We start from the raw sequence: 14,453 nt of genomic DNA, 5'->3' as shown, positions 1-14,453 counted from the left end.
GGCAGCAGCGCTTCCCAGGATCCCGGGGCCGCTCCGCCCATCCCGGCCCATCCCGGCCCGGCCCGGCCCGGCCCGACTGGCGGAGGAGGAGCCGGCGCGGCGGCTGCGGCCGGGCTGAGGCGCGGCAGGCCCGCGGTGAGCCATGTCCCTGGCGGAGCGGCGGCGGGAGGAGGAGGAGGAAGGGGAGCGGGAAGGGGAAGCAGGGGATGGGGCCGGGGAGGAGGTGGTGCAGATCCGTCTGGGGGACAAATGCTACCCGGTGTGCAAGAGGAAGCTGATCGAGCAGAGCGACTATTTCCGAGCGCTCTACCGCTCGGGAATGAGGGAGGCAGGGCAGGGCCAGGAGGAGCAGCTGCTGCGCGGGGGGCTTAGCGCCCTGGGGCTGGAGCTGGTGCTGGACTTCATCAATACGTCCTGCCTGGCCCGGCTGGAGCAGGAGGTGGGCGGTGAGAAGGAGCCGCCGCTGCTGGAGGAGCTGGTGGAGGCCGCTTCCTACCTGCAGGTCACGCCCCTACTGCGGCTGCTGCTGTCGCAGGTACGCCTCGGCAACTGCTTCGAGCTGCACCGCCTGGCGCAGGTGTACGGCCTGCAGGACCTGCACGACGCCTGCTTGGACTTCATGGCCGCCCACTACCATCAGGTGCTGCGCAGGCCCGACGCCCGCCCGCACCTCCTGCTGCCCTCGGCGCTGCAGCAGCAGCTGCGGGAGCGGCGCATGAGGGGCACGGCCACCCTCGTGCTGCTCGGGGACTTCATGGGCGCCTGTCCGCCGGGGCTGCCCGCCGGCTGCCACCCCGCGGGGGACGCGCCCTGGGCCATGCTCAGGTACGACGAGGAGGCGCAGCGGTGGCTGCCGCTGGCCAATAACCTGCCCGCCGATCTGGTGAGCGTCCGCGGCTACGGCTCGGCCACGCTGGACAATTACCTGTTCATCGTCGGCGGCTACCGCATCACCAGCCAGGAGATCTCGGCCGCGCACTGCTATAACCCGTGCCTTAACGAGTGGAGCCAGCTGGCCTCGATGAACCAGAAGAGGTAACCCCTGTTCACTGGGGTACGCGTGTGTCCCTGTCTGGTGTTGAGGTAGATCACATGGCACTGGCTCAGCCTTAGGGACGCGATACAGACCTGCCAGTACTCTGAGCGACCAAACAAACCCAATGAGGAAATTCCTTTCCCGCTTTCTTTGTGATGTATTGTAACTCCAGTTAAGTACGTGACAAGTTTTCCTGCTCTTAGTGGGGATGTACAGGCTATACCAGAGCTGGAGATGGCCAAAACAGTTTAGTTACAGCAGTTGTCCAGTGGTTTGTACTTTCATAAAAGTCTGAATGTTTTGTAGTCTACACTTCAGTGAAATACCAGAAGAGAGTCAGGAAGATGGTGAGAAATTTCTCACTTGATTGTAATATTTGGATCTTTGAATCATTCATCATTTTGATAATTTTTTCTTTTTCACCTTTATCCTTTTGAACCATTTATTACACATTGATGTTTTAGTTTGCATTCAGAAACACTTGTGTAATTTATATTTGAAAGAGTAATAGAGATCTAGCCTTGAGGAAGGCCAAAGAAAAGAGGCCTTCTCTCTGGCCAAAGTTGTAGCTCTACCTTAAACACACTTTGGAGTTATAAAAACAAAGGCTTTCATTTCACTGAAACAAACTGGCTTTGTTTCCAACATGAACTTCCTCTTCATTTACATTGTAGTAAAAGTATTTTAAATTTTATCTTTTCTCTGAAAAAGTAAGGAAGCCAAAATTTATTGTAGAGTGGAAATCCTTTTCTCTATCCAGTGAATTGAAAGAGCATGCACAGTGACCCAAGCTGTTGGCATAAATGCTTTGTATCTGGATAGTTAAATTGCAGTCTCTATTCCTAGCTCTATTTAGCTTTTGCCACCTATCCCCCCTCAAAACAGGGATTAGACCTAAAATTAAGTCTTTCCCATTTCACCTTTTTTTTTCCCCCCCAATTCTTGTATTGTGAGAATTTTACTGAAATAATCAGTCATCACAACTGATCAGAAACCATTTTTTTCAGTGTTGCTGACTGCTCGGAACAGTGGTGGGAAAAGTTTCATCTGTAAAATGAATGTTTGGCTTTTAAACACTACAAACACCTTTTCTTACAGACCTGTTTCTTTGAGGCTGAGCCTATAGCAGTTTCCTGAGGTGCCTGGGGAACAGAGATGTTTTAGCTGGCTTCATTTGACAGCAGGACTTGTGTAAATGGGGTTGGGAGCACTTGGCCTTCCTAGAAAAGGAGAATGAGGTCTACCCATACAGTGTCTTCTATGGAAATTAACTTCGTCACAGAAGTCCCACATTGATCGAGTCACGAGGTTCTGTTTGTGTGATGTCTATAGCAAGAAAGCTGTTACTATGTGTGTTGACTCTGCAACATAGGTTTTAAAAAAAACCTTTTCAAGGCCAGTTTTGCACCTTTTTTTTTTAGAGTTTGTGTATTCAAACTCTAGATGACCATTTTTCCTCCACACTTGGCCTTTTTTTTGTTTTTGTTAGGATGTATAATCATTATACTTGACATAAACACATGGATATTTTCTCCTATTACTGTTTGCAGTGGCATTGCCACACCAACTTCATCTTCAAACACATCTCAGGTGACACCTGTTCGAAGGTGTTCCTTTGAATAGAATTTCACATTGGCCATTTACTGCAGAAAGACAGCAGGCAAATGGGTATATTTGGAATAATCTTTAGTCTTACATTCCATCCTAATTATTGCAGGCCAAAAGGTACCTAGAATGACACCTGCAAAGTAGCACTGAGGATGTTGCTCCCTGAGTAACTGGGGGAGCTTTTTTTCATGGAAACTTAGCTGACCCCTTCAGAAAAAGTTTCTGATTTTACCAGCTTATGAAGTCTCAGCTCTGCAGTTAATTATTAATTTTTCTATCTGACATAACATGTCAGCTCCCCGGTGACCTGCTTGGTGTTTAGTGGCAGGGAGAGATAGCCTGGACCCTAGGAGCCAAGAGCAGGGCCATTTTTAACATGATGGGTTTGCATGCTACATGTCCAGTGCTGATGCCTGTCTTCCACACATCTGTGCTGCAGTTAGAGGTGCAGTTTGCTTGGCATTATATTTTTAGGTTGCTATGCTGTAGTAAAATAAGGAAGGTGGTTGCCCAGCTTTCTGCTTAGGAATTACAGCCATGTGACTGTCTGGCACACAAATTTATGTCAGCTGATACAATTACATCCCGTGGATGAAATTTGACATACCTTCAGGAGGGAGGACTTTGGTTTCCATTGAAGTTGGTTTGACTTCAGACAGCAGAGGATCTGGATTTGTTCTGCATGAGTGACTGCGTATGTTGGCCTTGAGGGAAGGCTGAGGAGTTATGGATATAATTTTGCTGCTTTGCTGTTCATATAAGAGTTTTCTGCCCTAAAAAACCTTTTAAGTTCTGAGGTATTTTTATCATGAATTATTTCCATTGTCATAATGGAGAATCCCAGGATGCTGGGATTCTCTCCATATGCTTAGATGAAACACTCCTAATTTACTTCTAAGTAGAAAATGAAACCCACCTGAATGTTTAGCAGCCATTCTGGTTTGGGTCTGCACTGTTGGCTTTCTTTTTAGGTGTACGGGTCTTATTACTTCAGTTTCAAACTTCTCCACAATAGGCAGCTCCTGTTTAATGTTCATGTGATGCCCCCAGGAGCTTCAGAGTGTGTTATTCCAAATTTGTGCATGCCCAAGGGAGCTAAAATAATGTGCTCAGGCTCACAAAGGAAGCCTATGACTGAGTATGGAATTTCTCATCGTCTGAGTGCTAAATCCAGTGCTGATCACAAATAGTCCATAACAGATCATTTTCAGGTCGTTTTCTAGACCTTTTCATTCTAGAGGTGTTTCTGTACTTGGAATTCCCAAGAGACAGAATGACTTGAACTTTTTAAAAGAAGTTCCATGTAAGTGTTGCCCAAGATCCCTTTGGGGTCAAGAAGGTAACAAAGTAGATAGGGAACTGTTGCAGTAATGTCCTTGAATACCTTTCCAAACCTTTTTAAGTGAACACTGTCTGTTGAAATTTACTTTTTTAAAATAATATACTCATAGGATTTCTACTGCGTGTGCCAGATAGAGCTGTATATTCCACTTCTTATTTTCCTTCAGAACCTTCCTACTCATGGCAGGTAAATCTTCCAGGCCTGGAAGACTTGTGTAAGCCCCAGGCTGGAATTATGCACATGTACATGAAATACGATTTTTATGAGCAATCTGTGTCTGAACTGTTGCCACTCTGAAGATTCTTATAGAAATATAGAAGATGATGCTTCTGGGGAATGCTACTTGTTCAGGAGACCTTCTCCTTCTTAATTTTATACTTTTTTTTTTTTTTTTTATTTCACTCAAAATTCTCCTGTGCTGGAAGAAAATAATAGACTTCAAATTTTTTTTTAAGTTAGAACTGGTCATACCTTACTTACCACAAATGTATCACACACTTCTAAAGCTAAATCTTTAATGCACTGTACTCTGCAAGCTCACACAAGAAATATAAAAAAGGGAAAAAAAGGAACTTACTGAAAATATGTAAAACACTTTGGAATTGTTCCATAACTGTGCTTTCATGATTCCTTGTATCTGTTTTAAGTGCTTTAACTCTAGAATAAAGAAGTCATCTGATTTTTGAGAAATTTTAAGGTTAAATTGATCATTTGGCAGGAAGAAACAATGTTGGTTAATCCAAGGGTCATGTTCTGCAGTAGGACCAAGGCTACCTTGCAAATAAATACACATTTAACTTGCTCTTGAAATCCTCCAGCTGTGTAGATTCCAGCCTACACTGCAATCCTCCCCCCAGGTATCTTGTTTCCATCTTTAGCCACCCCTCTGATCAAAAAGTCCTCCCTAGTATATGAGCTAACTCTTCTTTGTTGTACACTAAGTGAGATTGTCAGTGAACAAAAAACCATGTGTGCTGGTCCTTTATAGCCACTGCCACCATGGCCTCCTGCAGATACACCTAATACGATCCAGAGTGGGGTTTTGGGAAGCTGTGGAATGTTGTCTTGCATGCAGAAAGCTTCTCTGACCTCCAGCTCCTTTACATTCGTGCATTATACTTTCCTTCTTTTGTGCATGCAGCGCTTTGCACTTTGTTGAGTGAAGAATGGATTTTGAGTGATGGTAAAACCCCACAGCTGCCACTTGCTGCAGTGGTGTTCCTGGGGTCCAGTTCAGAGTGAATGGGGGCAGCAGAAGGCAGCTTATACCTTGGCTTGTCCCAGCAAGAAGGGACCCACTAGGCCTGGTTTTTGGGGAATACGTCTTGATCCTTCAGGTTTAGACAAGTAGCAGGTACGAGTGGAGTTCTGTCATGGTGGAATCTGATGGATTTGGCCCAGCTGTTTCCAGGCTGTAGTCCATGGAACTATTGGTTGTGGAGAGCTGGCTCCCTGCTCAGTGTTTGCTTTCCTTGTTTCCAGCTGCTTCAACACACTAAAAGAGTATAAAAATGGACTAAATATTTCCTAATGTGCACTCTCCATAAAGACACCTGTTGTTACTGGCATGGAAAGGTGAATGGCAGAAGTTTTTCATAACATATTGAGCCATTGTCCAGACTTTCATATAAAGTGTGCTGATGGATATTTGCAGCTACTTTTGAGTAAAATGAACCTTATTGTTAATGAATTCCATAAATCTGAGATACCTCCACTGAATGTCATCCATTTTAATGAGTGTTTGAAGTGGTTAAATGACTGACACAAAGGTTTGTAGCCTCCTTTTAGAATATTTAAAGCTGCAAGTTGTGCTGCTTGTGTTTCAATAGATAGTTTTCCCTTTGTTAATTCGTGGATTTTTTTTTCTGTCCTAACTTTTACAATAGTTAAATTGCTTTGAAAATCAGAATGTTTTGCAATTAGTTATCCTCATTTCATATCTGCTTTTGATTGCCCTGTTATTCTGGATTTTGTAAACTGGAAAGCATTATTGCTATTGAGGGAATATGAACAGACTAACCTAATCGTAAATGTCGGGGGGGAAAAAATGAATAAAAAGCAATTAATTCCTTCAAAGGAGCATTTTAGTTTCCAACGCTGTATCAGGCTGACAAGAACAAAGTGATTCCATCTGGAAACAAATCCTTTTTCCAAATAAGTTGCAGGGCAGTCTGCAGCTAGGCAGGGTTTGTTTTGTCCAGACAAAGCTCTGCAAAAGTACTTAGCAGTGAGTTTTGAATAATGGATTCCAGCAGGGTGGAACTCCCTTTGCTGCCCAGCAGGCCAGTGCAGGTCTGAAACATCATTTTGGTTTTACAGACATAACAGTTCCCTCTTTGGCTTTGCACTGAGCCAGTGAGCTCCAGGGACTGCCACACGTCCAGTTAATTGGGACACTCATGATAAAATCTCAACTGGCTCAGCAGAAGAGAAGGAACAACATTTCTAGGCAGTGAGACTGTTCCTGGGGAGAGGAAAAGCTCATCTGTTGTTAGACCAGCCTCCCTAGCTGGAAGGAAGAGCTGCACACCAGAGTTCCGTCTTCACCTCCTCCAGTTTCTTCCTCCAGATCTGCACTTTTAATACCCATTGACCATTTGTTTCTGTCTGCATTACCTTCAGGGTGTGAGATAGGAGACTTCTTATGCTTCAGGAATTAGGAAGTTGCCTTTTGCCATGTGCAAATTTTGAGAGCATAGTGGAACAGACTAAGAAATGAATGATCAGTTTGGAGGGCACTGCTCATGGGGTGGAATGTAATTTTTGTTCAGCTATGGGTAGAACATAATCTACAGATATATCTTGCTTCAGAGGATGTATTTAGTAGTTTAATGATGAATAGGGTACAGAAGATTCTCTCTTCTTTATTTTGCAGAACAGGATTCAATGTGTTCCACTTTAAATTGCTTTTTTATTAGGGTTATTAGAGATTGCATAATAGAGCCTAAAACAAGCATGCATTCATAGACATCCATCAAGTCTTGTTTGAAATTTCTGAAATTTTAACTGAAATTATATCTTTCCCTGTGTGTCCATGTAATGCATTTTTCTCTACCAATGGCACATTTCTAAAAGCCAATTAAAAACGAGCCATCTACTGAGCACATTGGTTATATAAACATCTAGGGCTTAACTGGCACAGACTGAAAAATAAAATATTCCTTAGTCTCAGCAGCATCATCATTAACATTCAAACTGTCAGTAGATACTGTCCTGAGTAATTGCAGTGTAGTTACAGCATTTCGGCCTTGCGCAGAAGAGTTCAGATGCTGCAGATACTTCAAGTGGTGGTGAAAGCTGTGAAAGGTGATGAGTGTGTCAGAGCCTGGATAGGAAGAGTTTTCCTCTCTATTTCTGTACATGGATGCACCTCATTTCAGTGCTGCAATCTGTTCTTTCAGATCCAACTTCAAGCTCCTGGCTGTCAGTGGAAAGCTCTATGCCATCGGTGGTCAATCCCTTTCCAATGTGGAGTGCTACAACCCGGAGAATGACTGGTGGAATTTTGTGGCATCCATGCCAAACCCTCTTGCAGAATTCTCAGCTTGTGAATGCAAGGGCAAGATCTATGTTATTGGAGGATACACTGCACGAGGTAACAAGTTTGCTGTTCCTTCTTGTTGGCTTCCTGATCATTTCCAAGGCCCAGATCATTTTCTCCTGTTTTTCAGGAAAGCTTTTGAACTCGTGCAGAAGGCTGCATAATGCTCATTAGAACACATAGAAATTAATTGCTGGTAGAAAATAATTAACAAAACAAAACAATATCTCAGTCAGGGAAGAATCAGGTATTTATATTTTTTCAGAGGCTGTGTGGACCTGGGGCTCTGTTACTTGCAGAGAGCAAACTGATTGGTATTTCAGCACCCAGCTTAGCCACTACCCCTTTTCTTAGATTTTGATCACACAGTATGGGAATACTTTGTTTACTTTTTAAATCCCTGTTTTAGACTGTCAGAAGGAAAAATTAATAGAAAAGATCTTCCTGCCTTAGTATTTCTCATGTATTAATAGATGTCATGGTCTTTTCACTATAAAGTTTCACAGGAAAATTCAAGCTATACCTTAATAGAACAATCAAAAACTGAAGCAAGAACCAACACTTTTAGCTTATTTAATTTCTCTACTAAATTTTCTGAGAACACTGTACAGAGGTAAGAATTTGGAGTTTCATTCTCTTCTGACAATTGCTTTTCTTTATCCAGTGGGCAAACAAGTTCAGGTAAAAAGACATCCTAATTGTTCATTCCTTATGTACATTAGTGCCATTTTTTGAGAGGAAGGCATTTTCTCAGAGCTTTAGAAGTCAATTTTTTAATCTTCTGAAATGTTCAGTATTTACCAGGATTTTGTAAGTTGGAATTTGGCCTTTGCCCACTTCAGTTGACCACAGCAGTTTTAAGGGCTTTCTTTCCAAACAGAGAATGAAATTAGAAGACAGATTAGCTTTTGCAGACAGTACTGCAAGCAGAGCTAAACTGATGTTAGAACAAGCTTCTAGTGTGTGAGCAGATTTGAGCTCTGAATCGTTTTAAAGTTTATAAAAGACATACTGCCACCCCTTAAAGTCCTTCTGGTGATGAAATACATTTTTCCAGACCATTCTGACCAAGAGTCTGGTGGCTTCTGTGAGGAAAATGCATCTGTATGGAGAGCTGTGCTATGCTGTGTGTGCTGCAGTACCAGTCTTCTGGTCACCCTCACTGCAGGATCTCCTGGGGCCATTGTGCTCCATCCTGTCCAGCACTGGGACTCTGAGATGTCTGGCATGAAACTCTTATTGTGTTAGGAAGTGAGATCCAAAGGGAAACATCCTGTGAGACAAGATAATGAAGAGAAGGGGCTGAAACAGATTGATGGGAAATCTTGTCTCTAGAGACCAGGGTTAGGGGTTTGGCATTTTTATCTAGAGAGAGGGAGAAAGAAGGGTGAAAAGAAGGTGAAAAACCTCTGATTTGGTTAAGGGTGCTACACAATTACAGGAAAAACAACTTTTCTCCTACACCATCTGGACTCTGCAAGTTCCTTTTCTGATGCTTGTGCTGTGCTTTCATTAGGATGCCTGCTCCTGGTGTCATGTAGAGGAAGATCAGCACATTGCTGATTCAGATCGCACTCCTTTAAAACTCCTCATCCAGGCATGTGCAGTCAAGATTGCTGCCCTCTGTCAGGCTCCTGACTCGGTACTTGCTGCCTGTGGGTTCAGCTGAAGGAGAGTTTTGCATTACCTCTTGCTTCCTCCACACTCTAGGGGTTTGCTGCTGCCCTCCAAACCTCTGTCATTTCCCAGGTCTTTTCCTAAATGCCTTTTTCAATGGAAATAGGACAGTAAAAAAACAGGAAGTGTTGAGCAGGATAACTAGCACATTTAGGCTTCTGTTTCTTCTGCTTGTTATAAATAATTTCCTGAAGAAGGGTCAGAATCAGTTTTTCTGTGACATCTTGACTTAGGACAATTAGCAGACTTAGAACCAGAATTGCCACAATTACACTGGTGGTTTTCCTTCTGAATTATGCCATTGTCAGAAAGTATTAAGACGTAAGGATCTGAGAAATACTAAGGTTTATTTGCTGGTTTCCTACATTTACTACATAAAACACATACAGTAATTAATGTTTTTTGTGTTATGTTATTTTTAGTAATTTTTGGTATTTTTGTGTATATACCTCAGTTTTGGTAGATTTTGTGGGCTACTTTTTAAAATTTGTGTAGACTTTCTCCTGAGACTGCACTTTGCAAAAGATAGTAGGATCTGGAATTTCCCACTGTAAGTTTTAATGACACTTCTTGAATAAAGTCCTTCTCTTGAGTTTGCAACTCTCACTTGTGAATCTAGATCCTAATAGAAATTCCATGTCAGGCACTGTCGTGTTCATATTTTGTATTGTGAGTTTTGTTTTGGGATTTTTTGTTGTTGTTTCAGTGAATATAAAAGACCCAGGCTGTGGACCAAGCATGTGAGGTCCATGTTGCAATGGGCTTCTATTTCATACACCTACTCTCAAATAGCACATTTTCCAGGGGAAGTTTACTGCTATAGATAGTCATAGAAACTTAATTGGGACTTCTCCTCCCCTTAATGAGTTGGAAAATGGTGGGTTGTTTGTAGACAAAGGTCATCTATATGTAGAGCTGTAGTTTCACAGAGCACTGCCATGAGAATAATCAGAGTGCAAATGCTGGATGGAGCAGCACCTCCCTGATCATGCCACTGATGATGCACTTCATTCACAACAATCCAGTTATATTTCTGACTATTTATACACGTGCCCTTACAGAATTTGTCAGTATGTCCCCGTCTGCTCTTTCCCCTGGGAGCTCATCTGGAAGTCATGCAGGACAGATGTGTAACATGGAGCAGATTTAATAAAAGACCTGTCTGGAGTCTGCAAACCTGTTCCTGCTTGTCATTTGAGGTTGGATTTGAGCTCTGGTCTCCCGAGACTGGACTGAATTTACTGAGTCATGTGCATTCTGTGATAATTCAGTGAAGACTTGGGCACAGTCAGGGTCTTCAGCCAGGGCTTCAGGGTGGCATTGTAACAATTTTGTGGAATAACACTGTTGCACAGAAATGTGCCCACTCAGTTGTGAATAATGGAGATGATTTCAGCTTCTTTCTGATGGCAGAGCACAGAGTTCCTCGTTCTTAGATGATTTTGACAATGTGGATTTCTCTCTTTATAAGGTGCCCTTAAGTCATCCAGGCCACTTGTTAAAACGTAACCAGCTTTACAAATTTTATTCCATAAAACTTTGACATACGGAATGAAAAGCAAAGTATCAAAGTTAAGCTTGGATGATAAATCATCACTCGACCGCCATTAATGAAGTGTACTGTCTTCAGGATAGTGTGATTTATCTGTGACCACTTCTGGAGAGGGGACTATTGCTCCATTTCCCTCTTTGTAAAAAAATTCTTTTGTATCAATCAGAGACAAAATTAAAAGCATAAGCCAAAAAGTAGGGATAAAATCTGCTGGCCTAGACAATTTACATCATGTAATGTGCCAGAAGTATCATATTTTTTTTCCCTTGTGCCAAGGAACAGAACAAAGTTTCTTGTCAATGGCAAAGAGCTGCAGCTGTCAGTGATCACCATTTCTCCCCTGGTTTACCCTGCAAGTGTGTGAGCAATCTGCAGTAAAGGCTGGGATGCTTTGTAGGAAAGAAAAATGCTCCCCCATGAGTGCCTTCTGACAGAATTATTTATTTGTGAATGTCTCCTCTCTGTTTCAGGCAGGAATATGAGCATCCTGCAGTATTGTCCCAGTTCTGATTCCTGGACCAACTTGGAGCTGTGCGACATGCACATCCGCAAGCAGCAGATGCTGTCTGTGGAGGAGACCATCTACCTGGTGGGAGGCTGCATCCTCGACCTTGGACCAAACCAGAGATCCAGCCCCAGCGAGGACCTGCTAACAGTGCAGTCCTATAACACTACCACCAAAGAGTGGCTCTACCTCAATGAGAACTCATCCAAATCTGGCCTTAACTTGACTTGCACTCTCCACAATGATGGAGTCTATATCTTGAGTAGGAATATTACTCTGTCTTCCAGCTTGGAGCAGCGTCTCTTCCTGAAGTATAACATCTTCACAGACAGTTGGGAGTCACTGGGGCGTTTCCCAGCCTTTGGACAAAACATTCTGATCTGTTCTATGTATTTGCCTGATGGACGAGAAGTGTAACAGCATGAGGATTTCATTAATCGTTCTTTGATGAGATATTTCTCCCTCTGAATAATTCCATTTTCAGAATGTAATGTGGTTGCATAATGTAGGCATAAAATACTGATTCTGTTCTCTAAAAAGGTTTCAGAATCCAATATGAAGAGAAATGCTTCCAGAAACAGTTTTAAGATGTCAATTTAAACATTTTACTGGTTTGGATTAAAATTTCACCAGGTATTGTTTGCAATTTAAACATAAAATAATTGTGTTGGCAACTGATACAGAAGTTCCAAAAGCAAAACTGATCAGTCTGGTTTTATTTTTCCTCTTAATAGACAGTGTAGAACAAAACATACATTTTTAAAGTGGAAACAATTCAATAAAGTAAAAAATTAGTATAATCAAAATCATAACAGGATTTATTTATTTTAAAATACAGGCAAGCAATGTTCTGTCAAATGCACAGTTTCAAATTGCTTATGCTGTCCCATTTTTATCTCTTCCATGGCAGCAAGTGAGATTCTCAAAGGTGCCAGCAATTGGGGTCCCATCAAGAAGAACTTCCTCTGGATTATTTATAGTGCAATGCTTTGCCAGGGACTGGTAGGAATTGCCTACAGTTGTTAATTGGAAAGTAGATGCTCCTTTAATTGAAGTTGGCAGCATTTCAAGCTACTATTAAGATAGAGGTAAAAAGGCTCTTTATTCAAAGGGTGGAGTTTCCTAATTGTCATAAAGGTTTAAGTTTTAGTTACCTTGTTGTGTTCTGTAGTACCTAGAACTGAGTTTTAAAGATCAAATTGTAGTTTCGAGCAGCCTGTTGTGAAAATGTCCTTGAGCATGAGCAGACATGATCCTGCTCCAGGCGCATCCTGATTAGTAACACTCCTGTGGGACACACCTGGAAGGCTTGGTTTTTGTAGATGACTCCCTGAACACCTTCCCCAGAGCAGGGACATGTGAGTGTTGGCTCTTGCTTGTATCATCAGGAGAGGTTGCCTCAGGTTTGCCAGCCACTGTTGTTCGTCTCTGTGAAGGGCACTGTAAGGTGCTCACTGTGAACTTTCCTTTGTGGAGATTCTAGATATCATTGTGGGGATACTGCGGGCACTCCTTCCCATTCCTGCCTCTTGCCAGAGAGAACTGTGGCCATGATTGGCCCCTTTTCTCCTTGTAGCTGACAAATGCAAAAGCATCTTGAGGTGCCTGCCCAGGTCTGGAATGTGTGTCCTCACAACACAAGAGAGGAAAAGCTCTGGGTTACCATGAGAAGAGCCAGGTTAGACACATTGTAACACATTGTAGGTATGCTGGTTCTGCTCCAGCTGCTCATCTACATGATGAGATTTAAAGCACCTGAACACATTACTAATGTGTGGAGATACCTTTTTTATTTCTTCATCAGAATTCAGGAATCTGAATCTTTTGAAAACAGGGGCCTGTTGTACAGAGGAGGAGGCAGCAGTGGTTCCCTCAAGGTCCTTGTAACTCCTTGCTTTTCCACAGTTTTGAATAAAACCAGTTCTTACTAAAGGGTTACCAGTCTTAAAGTGCCTTGCCAGTCACTGCTCACACATTAATCTTGGTGCTTCCAATCATCTGTCATAACGCAAACAGAAAATCCCAGAAAACTTCTCCAGAATGAGGACATTTGTATTTGAACATTTTTAGGATTAAAGAAACCACAACACAAGGTATTTTGGATGTCTAAAATTTACCTTTTTGGGTGGAACTTTTGCAGCCTGGTGGAGAATGTCATGCGTCAGCCCAAAGTGGTGCCTGCCACTCAGCTATGTTTGACTTCAATTAGCTAAGTCCATGTTGATGTGTTTTTATTTCCTTTGAAGACATTGTACAGCTGCTGTGTTTTGACAGCAGTATCAGACCACACAATTGCTCTTCTGCAATGGAGCAAGAAGGTGACTTGCATAAGATGCTTCCTTCAGAAGTGTTTCAGAATAAATATAAGCAGGGTGCCATTGTCTGGTGATAAATTATCTTAGTCACATTATGCTACTTGCTTTCCTAAATTTATTTTCAGTTCCAGATTCAGTACCCTACAGTCAACTGTGACCAGTACTGGTGGAGGGAATCACATCCAAGTTGCACCATTCTCTTTCCTAGCAAACTGACCAAGAAACTGCTGGGTTTGCACTGGGGTGTATCAAATCATGTCCTTTCAAGCCCATTCATTTCTTAGTGCAGTCATAATTCCAAAAACTGTGACATCATCTTCTTAGTGTGATTACTCTTTTTCAGAAGAGGCCTTTCCACACTGGGTTTATCTTGGTTTCAACTTCCAGCAATCAAGTGACCACCTTGAACACCTGCTCAAAAGCAGAAGACAAAGATGTGTCTGACTGTAAATACTGTCAGACCCTCTCGTCAGTCCATGGTGCAAATGCCTCCTACACTGACATTTAACAGTACCGCAGTCACAAATCAAAACTGGTGTTTAATTTAGTGGTAGCATTAATTAGTATACATTACTACAGGCTGAAATAAAAATAAATGGGGATTTTTAAACAAAATCATTTACAGAAAAGTATGCAGTGTGTGTGACCCAGTACCTCAAGAAAGAAACCAAACACTGTAATGACTGTCATTTTCTTTTTATCAGTTTTATATTTCATATTCATTTTTTATATTTTGTGGCAAGGAGAAGTGTCTGAGAGCCACTAACAGAATAATTAAAACACTTTTTAGCCAATGGAAATGTTCAGTGATCCAGCGTGCTCTTCTTTCTCTGGTGGTGGGAGGAAAAAGCCCTTCATTTTAGAAGTAGCCAGAGAG

General features: G+C 42.4%; 1 protein-coding gene across 1 annotated transcript; it reads left to right on the top strand.

Moving 5' to 3' along the window:
- The first annotated feature begins 142 nt into the window (after nucleotides 1-142).
- KLHL42 (kelch like family member 42) lies at nucleotides 143-14,163 on the top strand. Its single transcript, XM_005534028.3, has 3 exons — nucleotides 143-1,035; nucleotides 7,388-7,581; nucleotides 11,227-14,163. The coding sequence occupies exons 1-3, from the start codon at nucleotides 143-145 to the stop codon at nucleotides 11,676-11,678; spliced, it is 1,539 nt and encodes a 512-aa protein (XP_005534085.1). The 3' UTR covers nucleotides 11,679-14,163.
- The last annotated feature ends 290 nt before the right edge of the window (nucleotides 14,164-14,453 follow it).

This window comes from Pseudopodoces humilis, chromosome 5 (genome assembly GCF_049639895.1).
Source record: "Pseudopodoces humilis isolate 2021_Gansu_Grassland_sample_001 chromosome 5, ASM4963989v1, whole genome shotgun sequence".
In the NCBI taxonomy this organism is placed as follows: domain Eukaryota; kingdom Metazoa; phylum Chordata; class Aves; order Passeriformes; family Paridae; genus Pseudopodoces; species Pseudopodoces humilis.
Note: the sequence above shows the minus strand (reverse complement) of the source record. Positions and strands in the feature narration are given on the sequence as shown.

Bases quoted from the DNA above. Each gene is read 5' to 3' on its own strand.
- KLHL42 (XM_005534028.3), top strand. From the start codon at position 143: ATGTCCCTGGCGGAGCGGCGGCGGGAGGAGGAGGAGGAAGGGGAGCGG. The intron at 1,036-7,387 runs GTAACCCCTGTT...CTGTTCTTTCAG, and splicing joins GCCTCGATGAACCAGAAGAG to ATCCAACTTCAAGCTCCTGG. The intron at 7,582-11,226 runs GTAACAAGTTTG...TCTCTGTTTCAG, and splicing joins TGGAGGATACACTGCACGAG to GCAGGAATATGAGCATCCTG.